The sequence below is a fragment of the Pan troglodytes genome, chromosome 6, assembly GCF_028858775.2.
Source record: "Pan troglodytes isolate AG18354 chromosome 6, NHGRI_mPanTro3-v2.0_pri, whole genome shotgun sequence".
NCBI lineage: Eukaryota > Metazoa > Chordata > Mammalia > Primates > Hominidae > Pan > Pan troglodytes.
The window spans coordinates 84,852,648-84,876,766 of NC_072404.2; the positions used below are offsets into that span (position 1 = coordinate 84,852,648).

At 49.2% G+C, this 24,119-nt stretch overlaps 1 protein-coding gene across 1 annotated transcript; it reads left to right on the top strand.

Annotated features, from left to right (window-relative positions):
- Positions 1-1,078: 1,078 nt before the first annotated feature.
- On the top strand, positions 1,079-21,309 carry POMZP3 (POM121 and ZP3 fusion). Its single transcript, XM_009453346.5, is given in 9 exon segments — positions 1,079-3,520; positions 3,523-3,724; positions 3,726-4,025; positions 4,519-4,734; positions 5,051-5,209; positions 12,985-13,102; positions 19,485-19,576; positions 19,710-19,846; positions 21,080-21,309. Coding segments are annotated over 9 exon segments (1,590 nt in total). The 5' UTR covers positions 1,079-3,369; the 3' UTR covers positions 21,295-21,309.
- Positions 21,310-24,119: the final 2,810 nt, after the last annotated feature.

Sequence of the window (24,119 nt, forward strand, 5' to 3'; positions counted from 1 at the left end):
ATAAAAGACCATCTCATCCAGAAATGCCTGTATAGATACACCCATAAATAAATGTTTAACCAAGTATCTGTGCACCCCATGGTCCCTTCAAGTTGACACATGAAATTACCCATCATTCCAGCCTTCAGCCGTGGGTTTGCGTCATGCATAGATTTCTAGAACTCCCTCTTTGCATAGTGCCCTCCTTTCTTTTTTCTGCCCCATTTCTCTGCCATTTCAGCTGTCTCAGCCTGATCTCTGCCTCCTCATCTCTGCCTCTTCAGCCCAGCGGGATCTCCCTACTGTGCTCAGACTCCAGCTCTCTGCACTGCAGTTGGGAAACGATCCCCAGGTAGAGGAACTAGGTGACTTTGGGGCTCATCTCACAAGTTTCCTTACACTTAGGGATCAGTCTTTTGCTTCCTGTTGTCCTCTGCCTGAAAGTAGTTGCCAAGTTGTACTGTTTTATGTATCCACCACAGCATGCGTTAAACCAAAGTCTGGATCGCAGACTGCCAGATTTTTTTTTAACAAATTTATTAATCAATACATTTTGTCCATGTCTACAGTTGTTTATGGTGGGAGGACTAACCTGCAGCTGGAAGGATTAATTTTCAGCTGCTTTATAGTATTTTATTATATGAATTATACCAGTTTGCCCATCCTTGTGTTGATAGACATTACCCATGAAGTGTGTTCACATTGTCTGTGATACAAATAATGCTTCAGTGACTATCTACCCAGAATGGGATTGCGGGTTTATAGGATACATACTTCTTCACCCTTATTTTTTACTAGTTATTGCCAAATTGCTTTCCAAATTGTACTGTTTCATATATCCACAACGGCATGAGTTCTGTTTGTTTCACATCCATGCTAAGACTTGATCTTGTTAAATTAATTTTTCTAGTGTATAAATGAGTGCAAAATATTGTTAGTCTTTCCTAGATTACTAGTGAGGTTAAATGTATATGTGTATGTACGTATATGCACATATGTATATATTATTAGGTATTTGTGTTTCCCATTCGATAGCTTTTTTATATCAATTGTCCTTTTTAAAAATTGGGCCATCTTTTTGTTATTGATTCTTTGGAGTTCTTTATAAATTCTACTTTTGAATCCTCTTTTGGTTATATGTGTTATGTTGTTTTTCCCAGTCTTGGCTTGTCTTTTAGATGTGTATCTTGTCTTTTCCCATACAGAAGTGTTAACTTTTTGTGTGTGTGTGATCTTACTCTGTTGCCCAGGCTGGAGTGCAGTGGTGTGATCTCAGCTCACTGCAACCTCTGCCTTCTGGGTTCAAGCGATTCTCCAGCCTCAGCCTCCTGAGTAGTACTACAGGAACATGCCACCACACCAGGCAAATTTTTGTGTTTTTTTTTTAGTAGAGACTGGGTTTTACCATGTTGCCTAGGCTGGTCTCGAACTCCTGAGCTCAAAGCAATCCACCAGCCTCGCCTCCAAATGTGCTAGATTATGTATAAGCCATCACTCCCGGCCCAGAAGTACTAACTTTTAATGTAGTCATATTTATCTATATTTCCTACATGACTTGTGCCCTTTGTGTATTCATCTCTTAACCTCTAAACACAGGAGTGCCCCGAGGGCTCAGGCTATGGACCTCTCTATTTACATTAATTCTCAATCATCTTGCTTGGTTTCAGGACATCTGTACCCTGATGGCTTTTATGTGTAGCTCCTCCACTTAACTCCAGCCATACACAATAATTTAAAGAGCCCCTACTGACCTAGATACTATGTTTCTTCTTCCCCTATTACCCAGGTTTCTTGAGTAGGGAGTCTGCAGTCACTGCCTCCATTTCTTCACCTTCCAGTCACTGTTCAACCCAGGGCAGCCTGGCTTTTGTCCCACTAGTCTACTGATACTGAGATTTTTTTCTTAAGCAACACAGTCCCCCCTCCGCCCCCCACCCTTTTTTTTTCAAATTAAGTCTTATGTGAAATCACAGTATATTAAATAGAAGAATTACTTTGGCACTGGGTTGGGGAGGATCTGGAACCCAAACTGCACCTTCTTCTCATCTCTCTGAGTTGCCCCAGAGGCATCTATACCTTTCCAACTTTTCTATCCCCAAAACACCCTAATCTCCAGCGATACTGAACAATTCCATCTCTGGACTTCTGCACAGTGCTCCTTCATCTTCCTTGAACCTGCCAGGCCTCTCAGCTCCAGGAGCACTTCCCTGCCTTCCTTCCCCTTTATCACAACTTTTTTTTTTGCGGGGGGGGGGGGGATGGACTCGCTCTGTCGTCCAGGCTGGAGTGTGCAGTGGCATGATCTCGGCTCACTGCAACCTCCACCTCCCGGACTCAAGCAATTCTCCTGTCTCAGCCTCCCGAGTAGCTGGGACTACAGGCACGCGCCACCATGCCCAGCTAATTTTTGTATTTTTAGTAGAGACAGGGTTTCACCATATTGGTCAGGCCGGTCTTGAACTCCTGACCTCAGGTGATCCGCCTGCCTCTGCCTTCGAAGTGCTGGGAATACAGGCATGAGCCACTGCGTCTGGCCTCTTTTTTTGTTCCCGTTATCACACTGATAACATTGAATTGCAATCTTTTACTTACACATCTTCCTTACTAAACAGAGCTTATAAAGATCAGAGATCCTCTATTTTCCCCCTTAATCTCTTTAATGTATATAAACAATGGAATGAATAAATCAATGAATGAATGTCTGAGGAAACTTAACTACACCAAAGTGTATTGGCAGACTACCAGACTTTTTAAACAGCTTTATTAAGATATAATTCACAAACCATACAGTTCATAGGGTGGTGCAACCGCCAACACAATCTAATTTTAAACTATGTTTATGCTGCTACGAGAAAGCCTATACCCATAAGCAGTCATTTTCTATTCCCCACCCCCAAACCCACTCCTTAGCCCTAGGCAACCACTAATCTACTTTCTCAGACCGATAACTTTAGCATAGGTATAAATCGATCACAGAGCCTCAAAATCCACCCGCTATCTGGGCCATGATGTGAAATTTGGTAGGTAATCGTCCCACGTTATCAACTTGTAAAGTAGAAATGGAAGTGGGGGGGAAAACTCAGCCGCCAGTGGCGTTTGTGAAAAGCACCTGGTAACAGGCTGTGCTGGAGGGGAGTTCAGCCCCTAGAAAAGATCACGGATTAGGAATTACATAAGCATAGGTCTCGGGCCCTTTTATTTTGGACGCGATCCTTTCACGGGATCGCCTCCGGATGGGAGCCGGATGGGATCCCGGACGGGATCGTCTCGCTGGGAGTCATGCAGGAAACCGCAAGACTCACAAACAGGCGTTGAAGGCAGGCGGCATTTTCCAAAACAGCTGTGTCTCAGGAGCTGCCGCGCTGTAGCGTCTCCCCGAGTCGCGCGCGCATGACGTGGCGGGCGCGCGATGACGCGACGCGTGGCGCGGTGCACGCTGGGATACTTAAGTCTCCTCCGCGGCGCGGAGCCGCGATGTCTCCGGCGGCTGCGGCGGCCGGAGCAGGCGAGCGGCGGCGGCCGATAGCGAGTGTCAGGGCCGGCCGGGCCGGGGCTGCGGCGGGCCGGCCGGGGCGGCGCTTCTCGGCCTGTCGCTGGTCGGCCTCCTACTGTACCTCGTGCCTGCTGCGGCTGCGCTGGCCTGGCTGGCCGTGGGGACTACCGCGGCCTGGTGGGGACTGAGCCGCGAGCCCCGAGGTTCGCGCCCCTTGTCCTCCTTCGTTCAGAAGGCGCGACATCGGCGAACACTTCGCTTCGCCTCCGGCCAAGTCGACAGCCAACGGAAACCTCCTAGAGCCGCGGACCCTGCTCGAAGGACCTGACCCTGCCGAACTGCTCCTCATGGGCAGTTACCTGGGCAAGCCCGGGCCGCCGCAGCCCGCCCCCGCTCCGGAGGGCCAGGACCTGCGGAATAGGCCTGGCCGCCGCCCACCCGCCCGCCCGGCGCCGCGCTCCACACCGCCCTCCCCGCCGACCCATCGCGTTCACCACTTTTACCCCTCTCTCCCCACTCCTCTTCTCCGACCCTCCGGGAGGCCTTCCCCACGGTGAGATGCGCTGATTTTCCCAGATCATCCTCTGGCTCGGCCGGCTTGAAATCGAGGACTTGACTTTTAAATCCGATGTGCTTTTTCATCAAATCCGAAGGCAATTGTGTGTGGTGTTGCCCTCCTTAACACCTTGGTGTGTGCCAGCCGTCTCCTGGCCTCTGACTCTTGGTGTGAGATGTGTTGCCAAAACGATTCCCTTCTTTCCAGTTCTAAAAACTCCCCGAATTTTAGTGCAGTCTAGATTTAGTCTAGATTTAGATTTTCCCTCTCAAATTGTTGCAATCCATTGTTGAGATAGCTGTTAAGCAGCTGTCACTCTCTGCCCTTAGATGGAATAGGGGAAAGTTGCCATAAAAACAACGTGTTCTGTGTGGCGTAGAAAGAGACTTAAGTTCTTTGGAAAATGTCTTAACTGGTGGGTTTTTAACCGTCTAAAATTTTGACATTCTTTTATACTTTGTTTCCATGATTTGTCTCGCATTCTCTGCAGGGATCGTGGGACTTTACCAGATCGGTTTGTAATAACACCTCGAAGACGCTATCCGATCCATCAGGCCCAGTATTCCTGTCTGGGGGTACTTCCCACAGTGTGCTGGAATGGTTATCACAAGAAGGCTGTGCTGTCCCCTCGCAACTCCAGGATGGTGTGTAGCCCAGTGACTGTGAGGATCGCCCCTCCTGACAGAAGATTTTCGCGTTCTGCGATGTGAGTATTATCGTTGGAAGAATACTCTCCCTTTTCTTGTCCACTTTATTCTTCTCCAGTTGTTCCAATGACAACATGACTACAACGCAAAAAAGAAAGGACGAATCTGCTTGTTTGAATGAGAAATACCAAATTCTAGTAAAACCGTTTGTTTTTCACTTTTTGCCGTTAACGAAAAAGTAGCTTTACTTGCTAAGGGGAACTGTTGTGAGTGTATAAATTATACTTGGGCCTGTTGGTTAGCTTTTGATTTCCGTTTCTGATATGGCATGGGAATTAAAATATCTTACGGCTAGAATCTTGTCTTTCATTATAGACCAGAGCAGATAATCAGCTCAACACTGTCCTCACCATCAAGTAACGCCCCAGACCCATGTGCAAAGGAGACTGTACTGAGTGCCCTCAAAGAGAAGAAGAAAAGGACAGTGGAGGAAGAAGACCAAATATTCCTTGATGGCCAGGAAAATAAAAGAAGGTAACAGGCTCAGGAGAGTACTAAGCCAGTTTCCCGCTTGGACTCCTATGGGATGAGATGTAGACATTCCCGTAAAGATACAGAGGCCACCTCCAGTTTGTGAGCCTTCATAGGCCTCCTTCTTTGGCTTTCATGAAAGAACCTAATAACAGGGGTTTTAATGCTGTTCATTTCAAGGCACAGGTTAGATCGATGTCATAATTTACCTTTTCTGTGAGTAGCAGAGATAAGCTGACAGCTATTAGCCATGTTAGCCTCATGCTTCTGTAGAAACGTGTTAAAAGTTTATTTTCAAGAAAGAAGGCTCTAAGTCTTCCGGTCGGAATTTTGTGGTGTTCAGTTATTTGGGTAACCACCAGTTCTAGTGTCTTTTTTTGTTTTTTTTTTTGAGTTGGAGTCTGTCTCTGTCCCCCAGGCTGGAGTGCAGTGGCCCAATCTCAGCTCACTGCAAGCTCAGCCTCCCAGGTTCATGCCATTCTCCTGCCTCAGCCTCCCGAGTAGCTGGGACTACAGGCGCCCACCACCATGCCCGGCTACTTTTTTTGTATTTTTAGTAGAGACAGGGTTTCACCATGTTGGCCAGGATGGTCTCGAACTCCTGACCTCGTGATCCGCCCGCCTTGGCCTCCCAAAGTGCTGGGATTACAGGCTGGAGCCACGGCGCCCGGCCCACCAGTTCTAGTGTCTTAATTGTGCTGAAGGAAATGCTTGGGAAAGAAAAATGAAAACTAGAGTTGGGTAGTTTTATCAGTAATGAGATTAAAACCAATTTCCTGGCAGGGCAAGGTGGCTCACGCCTATAATCCCAGCACCTTGAGAGGCCGAGGCGGGTGGATCACCTGAGGTCAGGAGTTCGAGACCAGCCTGGCCAACATGGTGAAACCCCGTCTCTACTAAAAATACAAAAATTAGCTGGATGTGGTGATGGGTGCCTGTAGTCCCAGCTACTCCAGAGGCTGAGACAGGAGAATTGCTTGAACCCAGGAGGCAGAGGTTGCAGCGAGCCGAGACCATGCCAGTGCACTCTAGCCTGGGTGACAGAGCGAGACTGTCTCAAAAAAAAAAAAAAAAAATTCCTTATGTGGTTTGTACAATAACCTAATGAAAATGGAATAGTTTTCTAATTCCAGAAAGAAAAGAAGTTGAAGTGGGTTTCGCCATGTTGAGAAGGCTGGTCTCGAACTCCTGACCTCAGGTGATCAGCTCACCTCAGCCTCCCAAAGTGCTGGGATTACAGGCATGAGCCACCACGCCTGGCCGAAAATCTTATAAATAATCCCCTTCTAATTTCGGCCAGCTTAATCACACACCAAATTCCTTTCATGAGATTAATCTTCCACAACTTCTACACTTCCTTAAATCTTTGATTTTGTCCTATACTTCTTTTTTTATATTAGCAATCTACTTTAGGACAGAAATTTACTTTCCTTTCCTCTTGATTTTGACCAAAGTCCTCTCTTACGCAAAATGAAAAATTACTCTTTTTTCAACTTTCTTTACCAAAAATACATCCTCATACTTACAACTTTTTTTCACATCTCTCCTACTTACTGGCCTTCTTTCCACCTTGTTTCTATTTCCTTCCTAAATCCATATTTTGAAACAATCTTTAAATAACCCCCAACTTAAACAAAATTGCTCTTATTTAACAAAAAACTTATCTCAAAAAACCTAGCATGGTCACCAAGCGTGCTTTGCTTTTCTTTCTGTCTCTCTCTCTTTTTTTTTTTTTGGAGGCGGATTCTCGCTCTGTCAGCCATGCCGGAGTGTAAATGGCGCGATCTTGGCTCACTGCAACCTCCGCCTCCCAGGTTTTGAGAGATTCTCCTGCCTCAGCCCGCTGAGTAGCTGGGATTACAGTTGCGTACCATCACAGCCAGCTAATTTTTGTATTTTTAGTAGAGATGGGGGTTTTGCCCTGTTGGCCAGGCTGGTCTGAAACTCCTGACCTCAGGTGATCCACCCACCTCAGCCTCCCAAAGTGTTGGGATTACAGGCATAAGCCACCGCACCAGGCTTGATCCCTTTTCTTGAACAACTTATATATCCCAAAGCAACACACCAGAATATTCATTTACAATGAGAATGAAACTGTCCCCACAGGAGCAACAAGAACTGCATGCTGGGTTCTGGACAGAAATAGAGTTATAATTAAGCATTAATCAGGCTGCATTTTGGCCCACTTCCTTGTTGCTAAAAGTCAGGTGGCACTAGTTCCTGACCATTGCATACCATTGTTCCTATAGATAGGATTTCTGACATTAGAGTCATAAGACTGTTTTAAGAATTTATTTGGGGATCTCCTGGGGCTGTATCACAGGGGGAAAAGTGAAATTAAAAAAAATAAAACCACAATCAATTTGGGCTGGGCGTGGTGGCTCACACCTGTAATTCCAGCACTTTGGGAGGCTGAGGTGGAGGGATCTCTTGAGCCCAAGAGTTAGAGACCAGCCTGGCCAACATAGTGCAACTCCATCTCTACCAAACAAAATATAAAAATTAGCCAGGCATGGTGGTGAGTGCCTGTATTCCCAGCTCCAGAGGCTGAGGTGGGAGGATCACTTGAGCCCAGGAGTTGGAGGCTGCAGTGAGATATGATCCAGCTACTGCACTCTAGCCAGGGCAACAGAGCAAGACCCCAACTCAAAAAGAAAAAAAAAAGGAATTTAGATTAAAAAAGAAAAAGGGCTTGAGTTTGAATGCAGTGGCTCAAGCCTATAATCCCAGCACTCTAAGAGGCTGAGGTAGGAAGATCGCTTGAGCTCAGGAGTTCCAGGCTGCAGTGAGCCGTGATCATATCACTGCACTCTAGCCTGGACAACAGAGTGAGACCTTGTCTCTAAAACAAAACAAAACAAAACAAAACTTGAGAATGGGCCAGACGCGGTGGCTCACGCCTGTAATCCCAACACTTTGGGAGGCCAAGGCGGGTGGATCATGAGGTCAGGAGTTCAAGACCAGCCTGGCCAAGATGGTGAAACCCTGTCTCTACTAAAAATACAAAAATTACAGCGTACCTGTAATCCCAGCTACTCGGGAGGCTGAGGCAGGAGAATCGCTTGAACCTGGGGGGCAGAGGTTGCAGTGAGCCGAGATCGTGCCACTGCACTCCAGCCTGGGTGACAGAGCGAGACTCCATCTCAAAAAAAAAAAACAAAAACTTGAGAATGATAGTGTTACAGGAAAGGGGTCCCTACCCAGACCCCAAGTGAGGGTTCTTGGATCTCACGCAAGAAAGAATTCAGGGCGAGTCCATAAAGTGAACGCAAGTTTATTAAGACAGTAGAGGAATGAAAGAATGACCATTCCATAGACAGAGCAGCCCCGAGGGTGGCTGGTTACCCATTTTTATGATTATTTCTTGATGATATGCTAAACAAGGGGTGGATTATTCATGCCTCCCCTTTTTAGACCACATAGGGTAACTTCCTGACGTTGCCATGGCATTTGTAAACTGTCATGAAGCTGGTGGGAGTGTAGCAGTGAGGACGACCAGAGGTCACTCTCGTCGCCATCTTGGTCTTGGTGGGTTTTAACCGGCTTCTTCACTGCAACCTGTTTTATTTACTTATTTATTTATTTATATATTTTTTGAAACGGAGTCTCGCTCTGTCACCCAGGCTGGAGTGCAGTAGCGTGATCTCGGCTCACTGCAAGCTCCGCCTCCCGGGTTCACGCCATTCTCCTGCCTCAGCCTCCCGAGTAGCTGGGACTACAGGCGCCCGCCACCATATCCGGCTAATTTTTTGTATTTTTAGTAGAGACGGGATTTCACCGTGTTAGCCAGGATGGTCTCGATCTCCTGACCTCGTGATCCGCCCACCTCAGCCTCCCAAAGTGCTGGGATTACAGGCGTGAGCCACCGCGCCCGGCCATCACTGCAACCTGTTTTATCAGCAAGGTCTTTATGACCTGTATCTTGTGCCAACCTCCCATCTCATCCTGTGACTTAGAATGCCTTAACCATCTGGGAATGCAGCCCAATAGGTCTCAGCCTCATTTTATCCAGCCCCTATTCAAAATGGAGTTGCTCTGGTTCACCCGCCTCTGACAATAGTAGGAGTTAAAAAAAAAAATAACTTCTTTAACTCCACTCCAGGTGGCATTTCTTAGTGCCTCTGAAGGTTCTGATCTAGAACCAGCCCCCAGCTCACCCAGAGCAAGGAAAGATCATGAAAACCCAAGCAGAAGCAAGACACTGGGTTCCAGCATCAATGCTAAGGCTAGAACATTTTCTGATGTTTTGCTTGGAAAGGCAGAATTTGGTTGTCTAGTGCGTCCACTAATTGGCCTCCATCTGACACCCTGGAGGGATGGGCTGATTAGAAGCCACAGCTGCTTTGCTCATTATTTCTGATGAATGGACATCACCTGGCGTCTCCGGTGATGGCGCCAGCTCAGGACCCAGGTGTGACCTGCACAACAAAGAAAAGCAAGATAGCTTTGCAGCCAACATGGTGAAACCCCATCTCTATTAAAAATACAAAAAAAAAAATTAGCCGGACGTGGTGGCGGGCGCCTGTAATCCCAGCTACTCAGGAGGCTGAGGCAGGAGAATCACTTAAATCTAGGAGGCAGAGGTTGCAGTGAGCCAAGATCATGCCACTGCACTCCAGCCTTGGCGACACAGAGAGACTGTGTCTCAAAAAAAAAAAAAAAAAAAGATGGCTTTACAGCCCTGAGGAGTAAACCAGTCTTCCCCAAATAATTATCTTATGTAAGTCCCAGCCCCTTGGAACATGTTTTGAAGGGGTCACCCATCTGGGCAAGTGACTCACACCTGTAATCCCTGCACTTTGGGAGGCTGAGGCAGGCGGATCACCTGAGGTCAGAAGTTCAAGACCAGCCTGGCCAACATGGCGAAACCCCATCTCTACTAAAAATACAAAAATTAGCCAGGCATGGTGGGACACGCCTGTAGTCTCAGCTACTTGGGAGGCTGAGGCAGGAGAATCACTTGAATATGGGAGGTGGAAGTTGCAGTGAGCCGGGATCATACCATTGCACTCTAGCTTGGGCAAGAAGAGTGAAACTCCATCTCAAAAACAAAAGAAATGGCTCACCCTTTTCACTGGTTCCCTTGTGGCAAATCTAAAATAAGGTACGTGTGCTCGCCGTTCATTCATCTGAAAAGTTCTAACAGTTTGCAAATACCCTCTACCCATACCCCACCCCCACGTGTTGTCCTTTTGTTTTGTTTTGTTTTTATTTGAGACAGAGTCTCACTCTGTTGCCCAGGCTGGAGTGCAGTGGCGCAATCTCGGCTCACTGCAAGCTCTGCCTCCCGGGTTCACGCCATTCTCCTGCCTCAGCCTCCCAAGTAGCTGGGACTACAGGCGCCCGCCACCATGCCCGGCTAATTTTATTTTATTTTTGTATTTTTAGTAGAGACGGGGTTTCTCCATGTTAGCCAGGATGGTCTTGATCTCCTGACCTTGTGATCCGCCCGCCTCGGCCTCCCAAAGTGCTAGGATTACAGGCATGAGACACTGCACCCGGCCCTTTTTTTTTTTAAGAGACAAGATGTCACCCTGTCACCCAGGCTGGAATGCAGTGGTGTCGTCATAGCTCACTGCAGCCTGGACCCCCTGGGCTCAAGTGATCCTCCTGCCTCAGTCTCCCAAGTAGCTGGGACCACAGGGGTGTCCCACCACACCCAGCTGATTTTTTTATTTTTTGTAGAGATGGGGTCTTGTCACCCAGGCTGGTCTTAAACTTCTGAGCTCAAGTGATCCTCCCACTTGGACCTAGCCAGGTGCTGGGATTATGGGTATTAGAGTTTAAATTTCTTTGCTCAACACCACTCCCCATTTTGTGGCCAACAGTCACATTCTTTCTTGGGCCACGTCATTCATTTTCAGTTGCTTCAGAGCACTGGTGGCCCCTTGGGTGTGTTGAACAAACCCCAGCCTTTGAGGAGTTCAAAAAAAAAAAAAAAGACACCATCTCTAGGCAGAAAATTTCAGACAAAGAACCCCTGCCAGGAATATTTCCTGCCGCTGCTCCTGCCACTGCCCCTTAGGCTGTGGACCTTTATGCAAGAACGCAAGTGGCAAACTGCCCTACTGTGTATGTTGTGGGGAGTGGGGGTACTGCCAGAGAGGAGAGAGCCCTATTTTATTTTATTTTATTTTATTTTATTTTAAAGACAGAGTCTCACTCTGTTGCCCAGGCTGGAGTGCAATGGCACGATCTCGGCTCACTGCAACCTCTGCCCCCTGGGTTCAAGAGATTCTCCTCCCTCAGCCTCCCCAGTAGCTGGGATTACAGGTGCATGCCACCACACCTGGCTAATTTTTGTATTTTTAGTGGAGATGGGGTTTCCCCATGTTGGCCAAACTCCTGACCTTATGTGATCCTCCCACCTTGGCCTCCCAAAGTGCTGGGATTAGAGGCATGAGCCACTGTGCCCAGCTGACAGCCCTCTCTAAATCTTTAAAAATTCAGTCAGCCGTGGTGGCTCATGCCTGTAATCTCAGCACTTTAGGAGGTGAGGCAAGAGGAATGCGTGAGCCCAGGAGTTTGAGACCAACTTGGGCAATATGGTGAGACCCTATCTTGACAAAAAATACAAAAATCAGCCTGGCGTGGTGGTGCACGCTTGTAGTCCCAGCTACTCAGGAGGCTGAGGCAGGAAGATCACTTGAACCCAGGAGGTCGAGGCTGCAGTGAGCTATGATCACGCCACTGTACTCCAGCCTGGGAGACACTGTCTCAAAAAATAAATAAATAAAATCTTTAACAATTCTTCAGCTTATCCCCCTACCTTCTGGGGGCTTCTTGGGTCTCTTCCCAGAAACTTTCTTCGTCTGTAAGCCCGTTTATTGTATGCAGTTGTTTAAAAAACACAAATGGGTGCATATTCTCATATTCTCTACCCTCTATTTTGAACGTTCCTTTTTTTTCTTTTTTTCAGACCGAGTCTCAGTCTGTCACCCAGGCTAGTGCAATGGTGCAATTTTGGCTCACTACACCCTCTGCCTCCCAGATTCAAGCGATTCTCCTGCCTCAGCCTCCAGCACAGGTGGATTACAGGTGTGCACCGCTGCACTCACCTAATTTTTGTATTTTTAGTAGAGACGGGGTTTCACCATATTGGCCAGACTGGTCTTGAACTCCTGACCTCAGGTGATCCACCTGCCTCAGCCTCCCAAGGTGCTGGGATTACAGGCGTGAGCCACCATGCCCAGCTGGCTGTGTCTTTCAGAGAACTGGAACGCTGAGAAGACGTCCCCCACCTTCCACCTGGGAGATGCAGCCCACCTCCAGGCAGAAATCCACACTGGCAGCCACGTGCCACTGCGGTTGTTTGTGGACCACTGCGTGGCCACACCGACACCAGACCAGAATGCCTCCCCTTATCACACCATCGTAGAATTCCATGGGTGAGCACTGGGCTCCCTGCCTAGAGAACCTTCCTAGCAAAATGACCCTAAAGGCACCTGTTTGCCTTTTTGAGACAGTCTCACTCTGTAACCCAGGCTGGAATACAGAGGCTTGATCTCTGCCCTCTGCAACCTCTGCCTCCCAGGTTTAAGTGATTCTCCTGCCTCAGCCCCCCAAGTAGCTGAGATTACAGGTGCCCATCACCATGCCCGGCTAATTTTTGTATTTTTAGTAGAGACAAGGTTTCACCATGTTTGCCAGGCTAGTCTCGAACTCCTGACCTAAAGTGATCCACCCACCTTGGCCTCCCAAAGTGCTGGGATTATGGGCGTGAGCCACGGTGCCCGGCCCACCTGTCTGGCTTTAACACCGTTCTGTTTTCTTCCAAGCTGTCTTGTCGACGGTCTCACTGATGCCTCTTCTGCATTCAAAGTTCCCCGACCCGGGCCAGATACACTCCAGTTCACAGTGGATGTCTTCCACTTTGCTAATGACTCCAGAAACACGGTAAGAGCTTTAACAGCCTGAAAGAAGGCTGAACTTGCAACCTTCATATCCTACTGAATGGGGTCACTCACTAGCTCCACCCTTAAGCAAATGACTTAGAGCTGTGTCCCGGTAACTCAAACTTACAAGTAAAGCCATGAGCTTTAGCGAGGCCTTCAAGCAGAAGGATGAACAATATGAAGCCTTAAGAGGTAGAGGCTGGGCACGGTGGCTCATGCCTGTAATCCCAGTACTTTGGGAGGCCGAGGGGGGTGGATCACTTGAGGTCAGGAGTTCAAGACCAGCCTGGCCAACATAGTAAAACCCCGACTCTACTAAATATACAAAAAAAATTAGCTGAGTGTGGTGGTTGGGTACCTGTAATCCCAGCTACCTGGCAGGCTGAAGCAGGAGAATAGCTTGAACCTGGGAGGCAGAGGTTGCAGTGAGCAGAGATTGTGCCACTGCACCTCCAGCCTGAGTGACAGTGAGACTCCATCTCCAAAAAAAAAAAAAAAAAAAAAAAAAAGGGCAGGTGTTAGCCTTCCTGGAGGCTTTCTGCAGGGGCAAAGAAAACCAGTGTGAACTTCCTAGCCAGGGTGGCTTCTTGAACTTGGTCATAGGTTAGGTTAGTGATTCTGAAGGCATCATCCTCAGCTGGAGGGCTTGTTGAAATTGATGACTGGGCCCCAACCCAGGGTTTGATTCAGGTGGTCTAGTGAAGCCTAGAATCTGCATTCTTAAGTGTTGGTTCTGCCAGTCTGGGGCCTCCCCTTGAGAACCTAAACTAGAAAACTCAAATTGACACTAAGAGGGAAGGAGAAGGAAGGAATGAAGATGGGAACTGCCTAATGGCTGAGGTGGGGGAGGGATGCAGTAGGAAGTGCAGGTGCAAGGACCAACATCTAGCCAGGAAGTACTGGTAAGTGGTTAGAAGTAAATTGCCTGGTGCGGTGGCTCGTGCCCATAATCCCAGCACTTTGGGAGGCTGAGGCGGGCAGATCACGAGGTCAGGAGATTGAGACCATCCTGGTTAACACGGTGAAACCCCCTCTACTAAAAATACAAAAAATTAGCTGGGCATGATGGTGGGCACCTGTAGTCCCAGCTACTGCAGGTTTCCAGGTTCAAGTGATTCTCCTGCCTCAGTCTCCCAAGTAGCTGGGAGTACAGGTACCCGCCACCATGCCTGGCTAATTTTTTTGTATTTCTAGTAGAGACAAGGTTTTGCCATGTTGTCCAGGCTGGTCCCAAACTCCTGACCTCAGGTGATCCGCCTGCCTCGGTCTCCCAAAGTGCTGGAATTACAGGCGTGAGCCACCATGCCCAGCCTCAAGTAGCTTTTATTTTTTGAGTTGGAGTCTCGCTCTGCAGTCCAGGCTGGAATGCAATGGCACAGTCTCGGCTCACTGCAACCTCTACCTCCTGGGTTCAAGCATTTCTCCTGCCTCAGCCTCCTGAGTAGCTGGGAATTACAGGTGCCTGCCACCACACCCGGCTAACTTTTGTATTCTTACTAGAGATTGGGTTTCACCATGTTGGCCAGGCTGGTCTGGAACTCCTGACCTTGTGATCCACCTGCATCGGCCTCCGAAAGTGCTGAGATTACAGGCGTGAGCCACCATGCCCAGCCTCAAGTAGCTTTTAAACAAGCTCACTGAGATGAGAGGTGAGGCCGTGAGCTTAGAATAGGTGGTTAGGAGGTGATTAAAGTAGGGGTTTCCAGTGCTGGCTCTATACTAATCATCTGGAGAGGTTGTAAAAATACTGATTGTAGAGAGTCTCATACCTTCACTCTATTGGGGTAGGGCCTGGTGTCACATTTTGTAACATTAACTAAATCTTCATAGGTGTTTGCTGTAAAACTCTATGAACTTCAGTGTGCACACCACCTAGGTTCTACCACCAGCATTTTTTTTTTTTTGAGACAGTCTCACTCTGTCACCCAAGCTGGAATGCAATGGTGCAGTCTTGGCTCACTGCAACCTCTGCCCCCGGGTGCAAGCAATTCTCCTGCCTCAGCCTCCTGAGTAGCTGGGATTGTGGGCGCCTGCCACCATGCCCGGCTAATCCTTGTATTTCTTAGTAGAGACAGGGTTTCATCATTTTGGCCAGGCTGGTCTTGAACTCTTGACCTCATTATCCAACCGCCTCAGCCTCCCAAAGTGCTGGGATTATAGGCATGAACCACCACGCGCCCCCCCCCTTTTTTTTTTTTTTGAGAGGGTCTCTGTCACCCAGGCTGGAGTACAGTGGCCCAATCTTAGGTCACTGCAACTTCCACCTCCCAGGCTCAAGCGATTCTCCTGCCTTAGCCTCCCAAGTAGCTGAGATTGTAGGCATACGCCACCACTGAGTGCCTGTTATATTTTTAGTAGAGATGGTTTCACCATATTGGCCAGGCTGGTCTTGAATACCTGACCTCAAACGATCCACCTGCCTTGGCCTCCCAAAGTGCTGGGATTACAGGCGTGAGCCACTGTACCCGGCCTACTAGCATTTTACTGTTATCCTCCATCTACTGACCTACCTTATTCTACTTGGAAATGCATCAAAAGCCACTTAAGCTCCTAGGTGACTCTAATACGCAGCCAGGCTTGCAAACCTCTGAAGCAGAGGCTCATACGTCAGGGTGGCATTAAGGGACAAAGTAGAAACTTTTCAAAGATCACATTGATGCCACTTCACCTCCTCCAGCAGCTGCCTTGTGGGAAGAGAGATCAACACACAGATCAGTAGGGTAGCAAAAGGGAAAAGCATCTAATGTTGATGAGATGGCCTGAAGCTCTCAGTGGTGGGCCCTGCTTCAATGGGGCTGGGGATAAAGGAGGGCAGATTTGGGAAAAGAGTCCTGGCCCTCGGATCAGTGACCGATAGCTCCTTAGGGGAGAGGATCCTGGTTGTGGGAGGAAGTCAAGATTGACCTCAGGTGTGGCCATTTGGGAAGAAGATGGGGAGAAGTTTTCACAGAGGTGGTAGCGGTCAGCATGGGTATGGACTGAGGTGGTTTCTCAATCTCTGGGGGTTGAGGGGTAACTAAGACCAGAGAACAGTGCTGTTTAATGGAAGATAGTCTGAGCCCTTGGAGGGCTCCCCTTCAAAGGTAGGATTGATGATGCCTCAGTAGACTATGTCCCATGGCACAAAGAAGGAACAACCCTATTTCAGAGCAATAGGGTGGCTGGGCACGGTGGTTCACATCTGTAATCCCAGCACCTTGGGAGGCCGAGGTGGGAGGATCAGAGTTCAGGTGTTTAAGGCTGCAGTGAGCTATGATGGTGCTATTGCCCTCAACAGAGCAAGACCCTGTGTACTTTTTTTTTTTTTTTTTTTTTTTTTTGGACAGAGTCTCGCTCTGTCACCCAGGCTGGAATACAATGGCATGATCTCGGTTCACTGCAACCTCCGCCTCCTGATTCAAGCCATTCTCCTGCCTCAGCCTCCCTAATAGTTGGAATTATAGGCACTCAATCACCACGCCTGGCTAATTTTTGAATATTTAGTAGAGATGGGGTTTCACTATGTTGGTCAGGCTGGTCTTAAACTCCTGACCTCAGGTGATCCACCTGCCTCAGCAAGTGCTGGGATTACAGGCGTGAGCTATCACACTCCCCTCTTTTTTTTTTTTTTTTTTTTTTTTTTTTTCCTGGGAAATGGAGTGTCACTCTTGTTGCCCAGGCTAGAGTGCAATGGCGTAATCTCAGCTCACTGCAACTTCCCATCTCCCAGGTTCAAGCAATTCTTCCGTTCCAGCCTCCCAAGTAGCTGGGATTATAGGCACCTGCCACCATGCCCAGCTAATTTCTGTATTTTTTTTTTTTTTTTTTTTAGTAGAGATGGGGTTTCACCACGTTGGCCAGGCTGGTCTCAAACTCCTGACCTCAGGTGATCCACTGACCTCAGCCTCCCAAAGTGCTGGGATTACAGGCATGAGCCACCACGCCCAGCCTAGACCCTGCTTCTAAAAGGCCGCTATAGGGGAACTGCCCTGGGATCTTAGACTCCAGTTAGCACCAGAAAAACATACTAGGAAGAAGCTAAGGATGAAAGTACATTTCCTTTGTGGAATAGACAACAGGGCCTTGGAAGCTTCTTACTTGCAGGGCAGGTGGCTAAGATGGGCAGCTGGACAACTGCTAAACTGGCTTGTTTCTAAAAGTCTGAATTTACATGGTTTCAAGTTTCTCTGCTGGTGTACTTGGCCACTAGGTGGTGACTGAGGCTTGTGGCTCTGAGGCTTCTGCTGGAAGGTGGCAGAATTGCCATGCTCTGCCCGAGGTTGAGCAGGGAGGAATTTTAGCCCTGCCTGAAATATGAAGGGAAACTGACCTGGGGACGGGCCAAGGCTAGACTGAGCCCTGGCTCTGTCAGAATGGCCCCTAGCCCCAGCAGCAGGATGGAATGTCAGTCTAAAATGAGAAGGCTTGGCCAGGTACGGTGGCTCATGCCAATAATGCCAGCACTTTGTGAGGCCAAGGCAGGTGGATCACTTGAGGCCAGGAGTTCAAGACAAGCCTGGCCAACATGGGGAAACCCCATCTCTACTACAAATACAAAAACTAGCCTGGTGTGGTGGTGGGTACCCGTAATCCCATCTACTTGGGAGGCTGAGGCAAGAGAATCGCTTAAACCTCGGAGGTAGTGGCTACAGTGTACTCCAGCCTGGACTAGAGACAGAGTCCGTCTCAAAAAAAAAAAAAAAAGGGTAGGGGGGCAATGCTTACAGGGTAGTTGACTATTCCCTGGGTGGGGGGGGGGGTCCTTCAGCTCCCAGCAGGAGCTCATATTGGGTTCATTCCCTCGTACTTGTCTAACGAGGGTGGGTAAACGTTTCCCAGAGGCCAGGACTGTCAGGGTATCAGCCTGGTGAGTCTTCTGGTCATCATATCCCTTACAGGTGAAGGGAGACTGACGTAGGCTTGACTAATAGCAGAGGTATGTGCAAGGAAGAAAAGCCCAGGGAAGCTTGCCCAAAGGGTGAGCCATCAAACTCAAGTCTGGCCGGGTGCAGTGGCTCACGCCTGTAATCCCAGCACTTTGGGAGGCCAAGGCAGGTGGATCACAAGGTCAGGAGTTCAAGACCAGCCTGGCCAAGATGGTGAAACCCTGTCTCTACTAAAAATACAAAAAAATTAGCGAGGCATTATGGCAAGTGCCTGTAATCCCAGCTACTTGGGGGGCTGAGGCAGGAGAATTGCTTGAACCTAGGAGGCAGAGGTTGCAGTGAGCTGAGATCGTGCCATTGCACTCCAGCCTGGGCAACAGCAAGACTCCACCTCAAAAAAACAAAACAAAACAAAAAAAACCTCTTAAGTCTGAAATGGAAACTCCACAGAAGCAAGTCCAAAAGGCTTCTTTATGTGCCCAAGGACCTCAGGTCACAGAAACAACTTGGTCTTGCCTTAGCTGGCAATACAGTGACTACATCCCTGAAGAAAAGTAGCTTGTCAACTAGTCAAGTGGCAGGTGGCAGTGTCAGAAGCCCAGCTAAGCTGCTAGCTATTAAGGTGTCTACCACTCACCTCGGTCACCGGGGGATGGGCGCGGGTTTAGCAATGCTGAGTTAAGCCCAGGACTGGCCAGGCACGGATAGCTGGCACCTGTAATCCCAGTACTTTGGGAGGCTGAGGCGGACAGATCACTTGAGCCCAGGAGTTTGAGGCCAGCTTGGGCAACATGGCAAAACCTCATCTCTGCAAAAAATCCAAAATTAGCCAGGTATAGTGGCTTGTACCCGTAATTCCAGCTGCTCATGAGGCTGAGATGGGAGGATCCCTTGAGCCCAGGAGGTCAAGGCTATAGTGAGTCATCATCATACCACTGTACTCCAGCCTGGGTGACAGGCCCTGTCTCAGAAGCCCAGGGTCAAGCATGCTCAATGATTAGGTAAGTTTGGAAAAGATCAGGGGAATAAGTGGTGGATTCCAGTCTAAAACTAGTTGCTACTTGCTCTAACATTGGGTAAGTGAACCTTTACACCATCTTAGAGATGAGGCTCTTCCTTCCCCCTGTTTATTTTATGAGACAGTCTCACTCTGTCAGCCAGGCTGGAGTGCAGTGGCATGATCTTGGCTCACTGCAACTTCTGCCTCCCAGGTTCCAGTGATTCTCCTGCCTCAGCCTTCCAGGTAGCTAGGACTACAGGTACCCACCACCACGCCCAGCTAACTTTGTATTTTTAGTAGCGATGGGGTTTCACCATGTTGGCCAGGTTGGTCTCGAACTCCTGACCTCAGGTGATCTACCCGCCTTGGCCTCCCAAAATGCTGGGATTATAGGTGTGTGCCATTGCACCCGGCCCCTTCTCACTCTTTAAAGGGTTAAGGGTTATAAGAGAACTGGTGTGTTAAACTCCCAGGCACAGCCTGGAACTCGGCCTGGAAATAGCTGTTATTCCTTGCAGATATACATCACCTGCCACCTGAAGGTCACCCTAGCTGAGCAGGACCCAGATGAACTCAACAAAGCCTGTTCCTTCAGCAAGCCTTCCAACAGGTGAGGAGGACAGGTGCTCCGTGACTGGAGTAGAAACTGAATCGGCGACCCCTTGTCTATTTCCCCCAATATATTATCAGCAAACTGCTTCCTGCAGGCAACAAAAATCTAAGCTGCTTCTCTTTCATCTCAGCTGGTTCCCAGTGGAAGGCCCGGCTGACATCTGTCAATGCTGTAACAAAGGTGACTGTGGCACTCCAAGCCATTCCAGGAGGCAGCCTCATGTCGTGAGCCAGTGGTCCAGGTCTGCTTCCCGTAACCGCAGGCATGGTATGTCACAGAATGGCCAAGAGGCTGTTCATTGTCCCTTACTCAGTTGAGGGTACCTGCTGTCATTTCAGGGTGATGGTATTTTCCCTTGTCCTCCATTAAAACTGTTTGTACCTAGGCCTGCAGCTACCTTTCCCTAACACAAATCTTGGGGTTAAGCAGGAGGGGCTCTCAGCCTTCCACCTCGGTGGCAGCCAGGGTAGATCTGCTGTCATCCTAGGCTTCTACTGAGACATAATTAGGCATGTAGGGGAAATATAGCAGTTGTTAAGATAATCTGGCTTGGCATAGTGGCTCAGGCCTGTAATCCCAACACTTCGGGAGGCCAAGGCGGGCAGGTCACCTGAGGTCAGGAGTTCGAGACCAGCCTGACCAACATGGAGAAACCCCATCTCTACTAAAAATAAAAAATTAGCTGGGCGTGGTGGTACATGCCTGTAATCCCAGCTACTTGGGAGGCTGAGGCAGGAGAATCACTTGAATCTGGGAGGCAGAGGTTGCAGTGAGCCGAGATTGCACCATTGTACTCCAGCCTGGGCAACAAGAGTAAAACTGTCTCTCAAAAAAAAAAAAAATAATAATCTGGCCAGAACAGTGGGTTGTGCCTATAATCCTAGCACTTGGGGAGGCTGAGGCCAGGGAAATCGCTTGAGCCCATGAGTTCTCAACCAGCCTGGGCAACATAGCAAGACCCTGTCTCTACAAAAAAGACGAGGTACTAGGGAATCCCTCTTGGGTGACCTGCTTTCTCCGTATGAGAAAGCTGTCTTTTTCTTTTTTCTTCCCCCTCCCCTGCACCAAGATGGTGTCTAGCTCTGTCCTCCAGGCTGGAGAGCAATGGCACGATCTCTGCTCACTGAAACCTCTGCCTCCCAGGTTCAAGCTATTCTCCTGCCTCAGCCTCCCAAGTAGCTGAGACTACAGGCATGTGCCACCATGCCCAGTTAACTTTTTTATTTTCAGTAGAGACGGGTCTTGCCGTGTTGGCCAGGCTGGTCTCAAACACCTGACCTCAGGTGATCTGCCTGCCTCAGCCTCCCAAAGTGCTGGGATTACAGGCATTAGCCACCACACCTGGCCGAGAAAGCTGTGTTTTTTTGTCTAGAAACTGTTTATTAGCCCACACAAAAAAGACAACATATTAGTTTAGCCCACTGAGGCAGAATAAAACCTCCAACCCAGTTCCCGGTTAGGGACTAAGATGACCCTTGGTTGTGTGTTCTCCTTTCACAGTGACAGAAGAAGCAGATGTCACTGTGGGGCCACTGATCTTCCTGGACAGGAGTGGTGACCATGAAGTAGAGCAGTGGGCTTTGCCTTCTGACACCTCAGTGGTGCTGCTGGGCGTAGGCCTGGCTGTGGTGGTGTCCCTGACTCTGACTGCTGTTATCCTGGTTCTCACCAGGAGGTGTCGCACTGCCTCCCACCCTGTGTCTGCTTCCGAATAAAAGAAGAAAGCAATATCTGGTCGTGGTGTGGTGGTCAGATGGAAGGTCAGAATTAGTACTGACTGTGTCAGGTGGGGACGACTGTATACCACCCGCCCCGTGCACTCACATAGCATAGTCCAGCAAGCACTACTGTGTCTCTACTGTAAACAGGGCAGGGTTCATGTCCTTAGACAACTATAATCTATCACCTCCATGGGAACCAACATGGAAACTCTTAGATGAAGGTCAGTCTGGCTGGACCCACCTTACTTCTAGGCTAGCAAAGAATCTTATATCTCTGGCCCCCATGGATTTGACTCTAGACATGGGAGTGGGGAGGAGAGAGCTTCCAGGCCCACTTCTCCAAGGCAAGCAGGCAGGCAGCTCTGTCCAGATGCTAGAGGCCAGAAGGCCAGTCATGATTGGGCCCTCCCAGCAGGGCAGTGATCAGAGCACTGCTTCTGCCTGGTCTTAGCTGTCACCTTGGGCTTGAAGCTATTCTTGGGACATGTTGGTATGAACTTGTCAAAGCTGCAGCAAGGGGTGACTGGCACTCCAAGCCATTCCAGGAGGCAGCCTAATGTCATAAGCCGGTGGTCCTGAGGTGGCTCTGAGGTGGGTACTTTTGCTTTGGGGGTAGGAAGCCTCAGGAGAGCTGAGAACCTGCTTTGGTTTTGGGTTTGTTTTGATTTGTCCCTTTTGAGAGAAAGGTCTGGCTGTGTTGCCCAGGCTGGAGTGCAGTAGTATAGTCACAGCTCACTGCAACCTGGAACTCCTGGTCTCCAGCCATCCTCCTGCCTGAGCTTCCTGAGTTGCTGGGACTACAGGCATGAGCCCCACTGTGCCCAATTTATTCTATTTTTGGTAGGAACTGGGTCTTGCTATGTTCCCCAAGCTGGCCTCGAACCCCTGGCCTCACGTGATCTCTCTCCTTGGCCTCCAAAAGCACTGGGATTATAGACATGAGGCCTCACTGTCACTGGGGGGAGCTGCTTCTCAACCTCCCCCTACCTTTATCGCGCTCCCTAAATAGGCTGCTTCCCTCCCCCAGGTTTCAGCCATAGTTCCTAGGAGTGAGTAAGGGAATGGTGCCCCAAGGAGGGTACCCAGGGAACTTGTGCCCCCTTTGCTGGGGAAGGTGTTCATGGTACCTCTGTGGGAGGCTTCACATCCCTCAGTAGCTGGCTCCGGCCTTGCCCCAAACTCAAGCCATTCTCACTCGGGGAAGTTCACTTTTGCTGCAGCATCCCAGCCTGGCTGCCTACTTGCTGTGAGCCTGCCAGTCCTCGTGGGCAACATGGGGGTGGCACCTACTGAGCAGGATTAGGCATAAACTGATGAAAGCTGAAAGATGCTCAGGTGCAACTGGCATGGTTCTTATCTCTGGCCTGTCTGGCTGAGGGCAGGGGCTCCAGCGTGTTGACTCGGGTATAGACATGTCTATAGTGCGTTCAGAGCAAGGTTTGGGTAGCTTTGGACCTACTGAGAGCAGGAAGGCCTTTGATACTTTAAGTGTGGTCTGTGAACGTTGGCATCACCTGAGAATTTGTTAGAAATGTATCATTTAAAGCCCCATCCCAGACCTAGAAATTTGCATCTTAAATCCCAGGGTGGGGTGGGCATGGTGGCTCACGCCTGTAATCCCAGCACTTTGGGAGGCCAAGGCAGGTGGATCACTTGAGGTCAGGAGTTCAAGACCAGCTTGGCTAATATGTTGAAACCCCGTCTCTACTAAAAATACAAAAAATTAGCTGGGCATCGTGGTGGGCGCCTGTAATCCCAGCTAGCTGGGAGGTTGAAGCAGGAGAATTGCCTGAACCCGGGAGAGGCAGAGGTTTCGGGGGGCTGAGATCGCGCCACTGTACTCCAGCCTGGGCAACAGCAAGACTCCATCTCAAAAAAAAAAAACCAAAAAAAAAAAACCCAGGTGATTTGAGTGGTTAAGGGCACTGAGCCAGGGACTTGTGGCACGAAGGGATTGTTCCGGGTGAGCCGCTTGCGGTCTAAGCAGGTTGTAGTGTGATCTGTAGGGGAGTAACAGGCTGGGGTTCAAAAAACGCCAGATACAGTGGTTCAGGCCTGTAATGCCAGCACTTTGGGAGACCGAAGTGGGAAGATGGCTTGAGCCTAGGAGCTCAAGACCAGCCTGAGCAACGTGGTGAGACCCCATCTCTACAAAATATAAAAATTAGCCGGGCACAGTGGTACGTGCCTGTAGTCCCAACTGCTTGGGAAGCTGAGGCTGGAGGATCACTTGAGCCCAGGAATTCAAGGCTGCAGTGAGCTGTACTCTCTGCCCAGGTCCCAGCCTTGCTGCCTCCTGCTGCGCTCTAGCCAGAGTGACAGAGCAAGACCCTCTCAAAAAACAAAATTGCCTAGGGGTTGCAGAGGTAGGCTTCCTGGAGGTGGTGATCCAGAAGCAAATCCTCAACCATGGGGAGGTGGATGTGGTGGCTCACACCTGTAATCTTAGCATTTTGGGAGGCCGAGGCGAGTGGATCACTTGAGACCAGGAGTTCAAGACCAGCCTGGCCAACATAGCAAAACCCCATCTCTACTAAAAATATAAAAATTAGCCAGGTGTGTGGTGGGTGCCTGTAGTCCCAGCCACTGGGGAGGCTGAGGCAGGAGAATCACTTGAACCCAGGAGATGGAGGTTGCAGTGAGCCAAGATCGTGCCACTGCATTCCAGCCTGGGTGTTGGAGTGAGAATATCTCAAAAAAAAAAGAGGGGAGAGAAATGGGAGAATCTGTGCCCTGGGGGCATGGAAGGCCTCAGTGCCTAGTAAAGAGTGGGGCTTGGCCTGGAGAGGGAGGCCTCATGGGCCAGATAAGGGAGATAC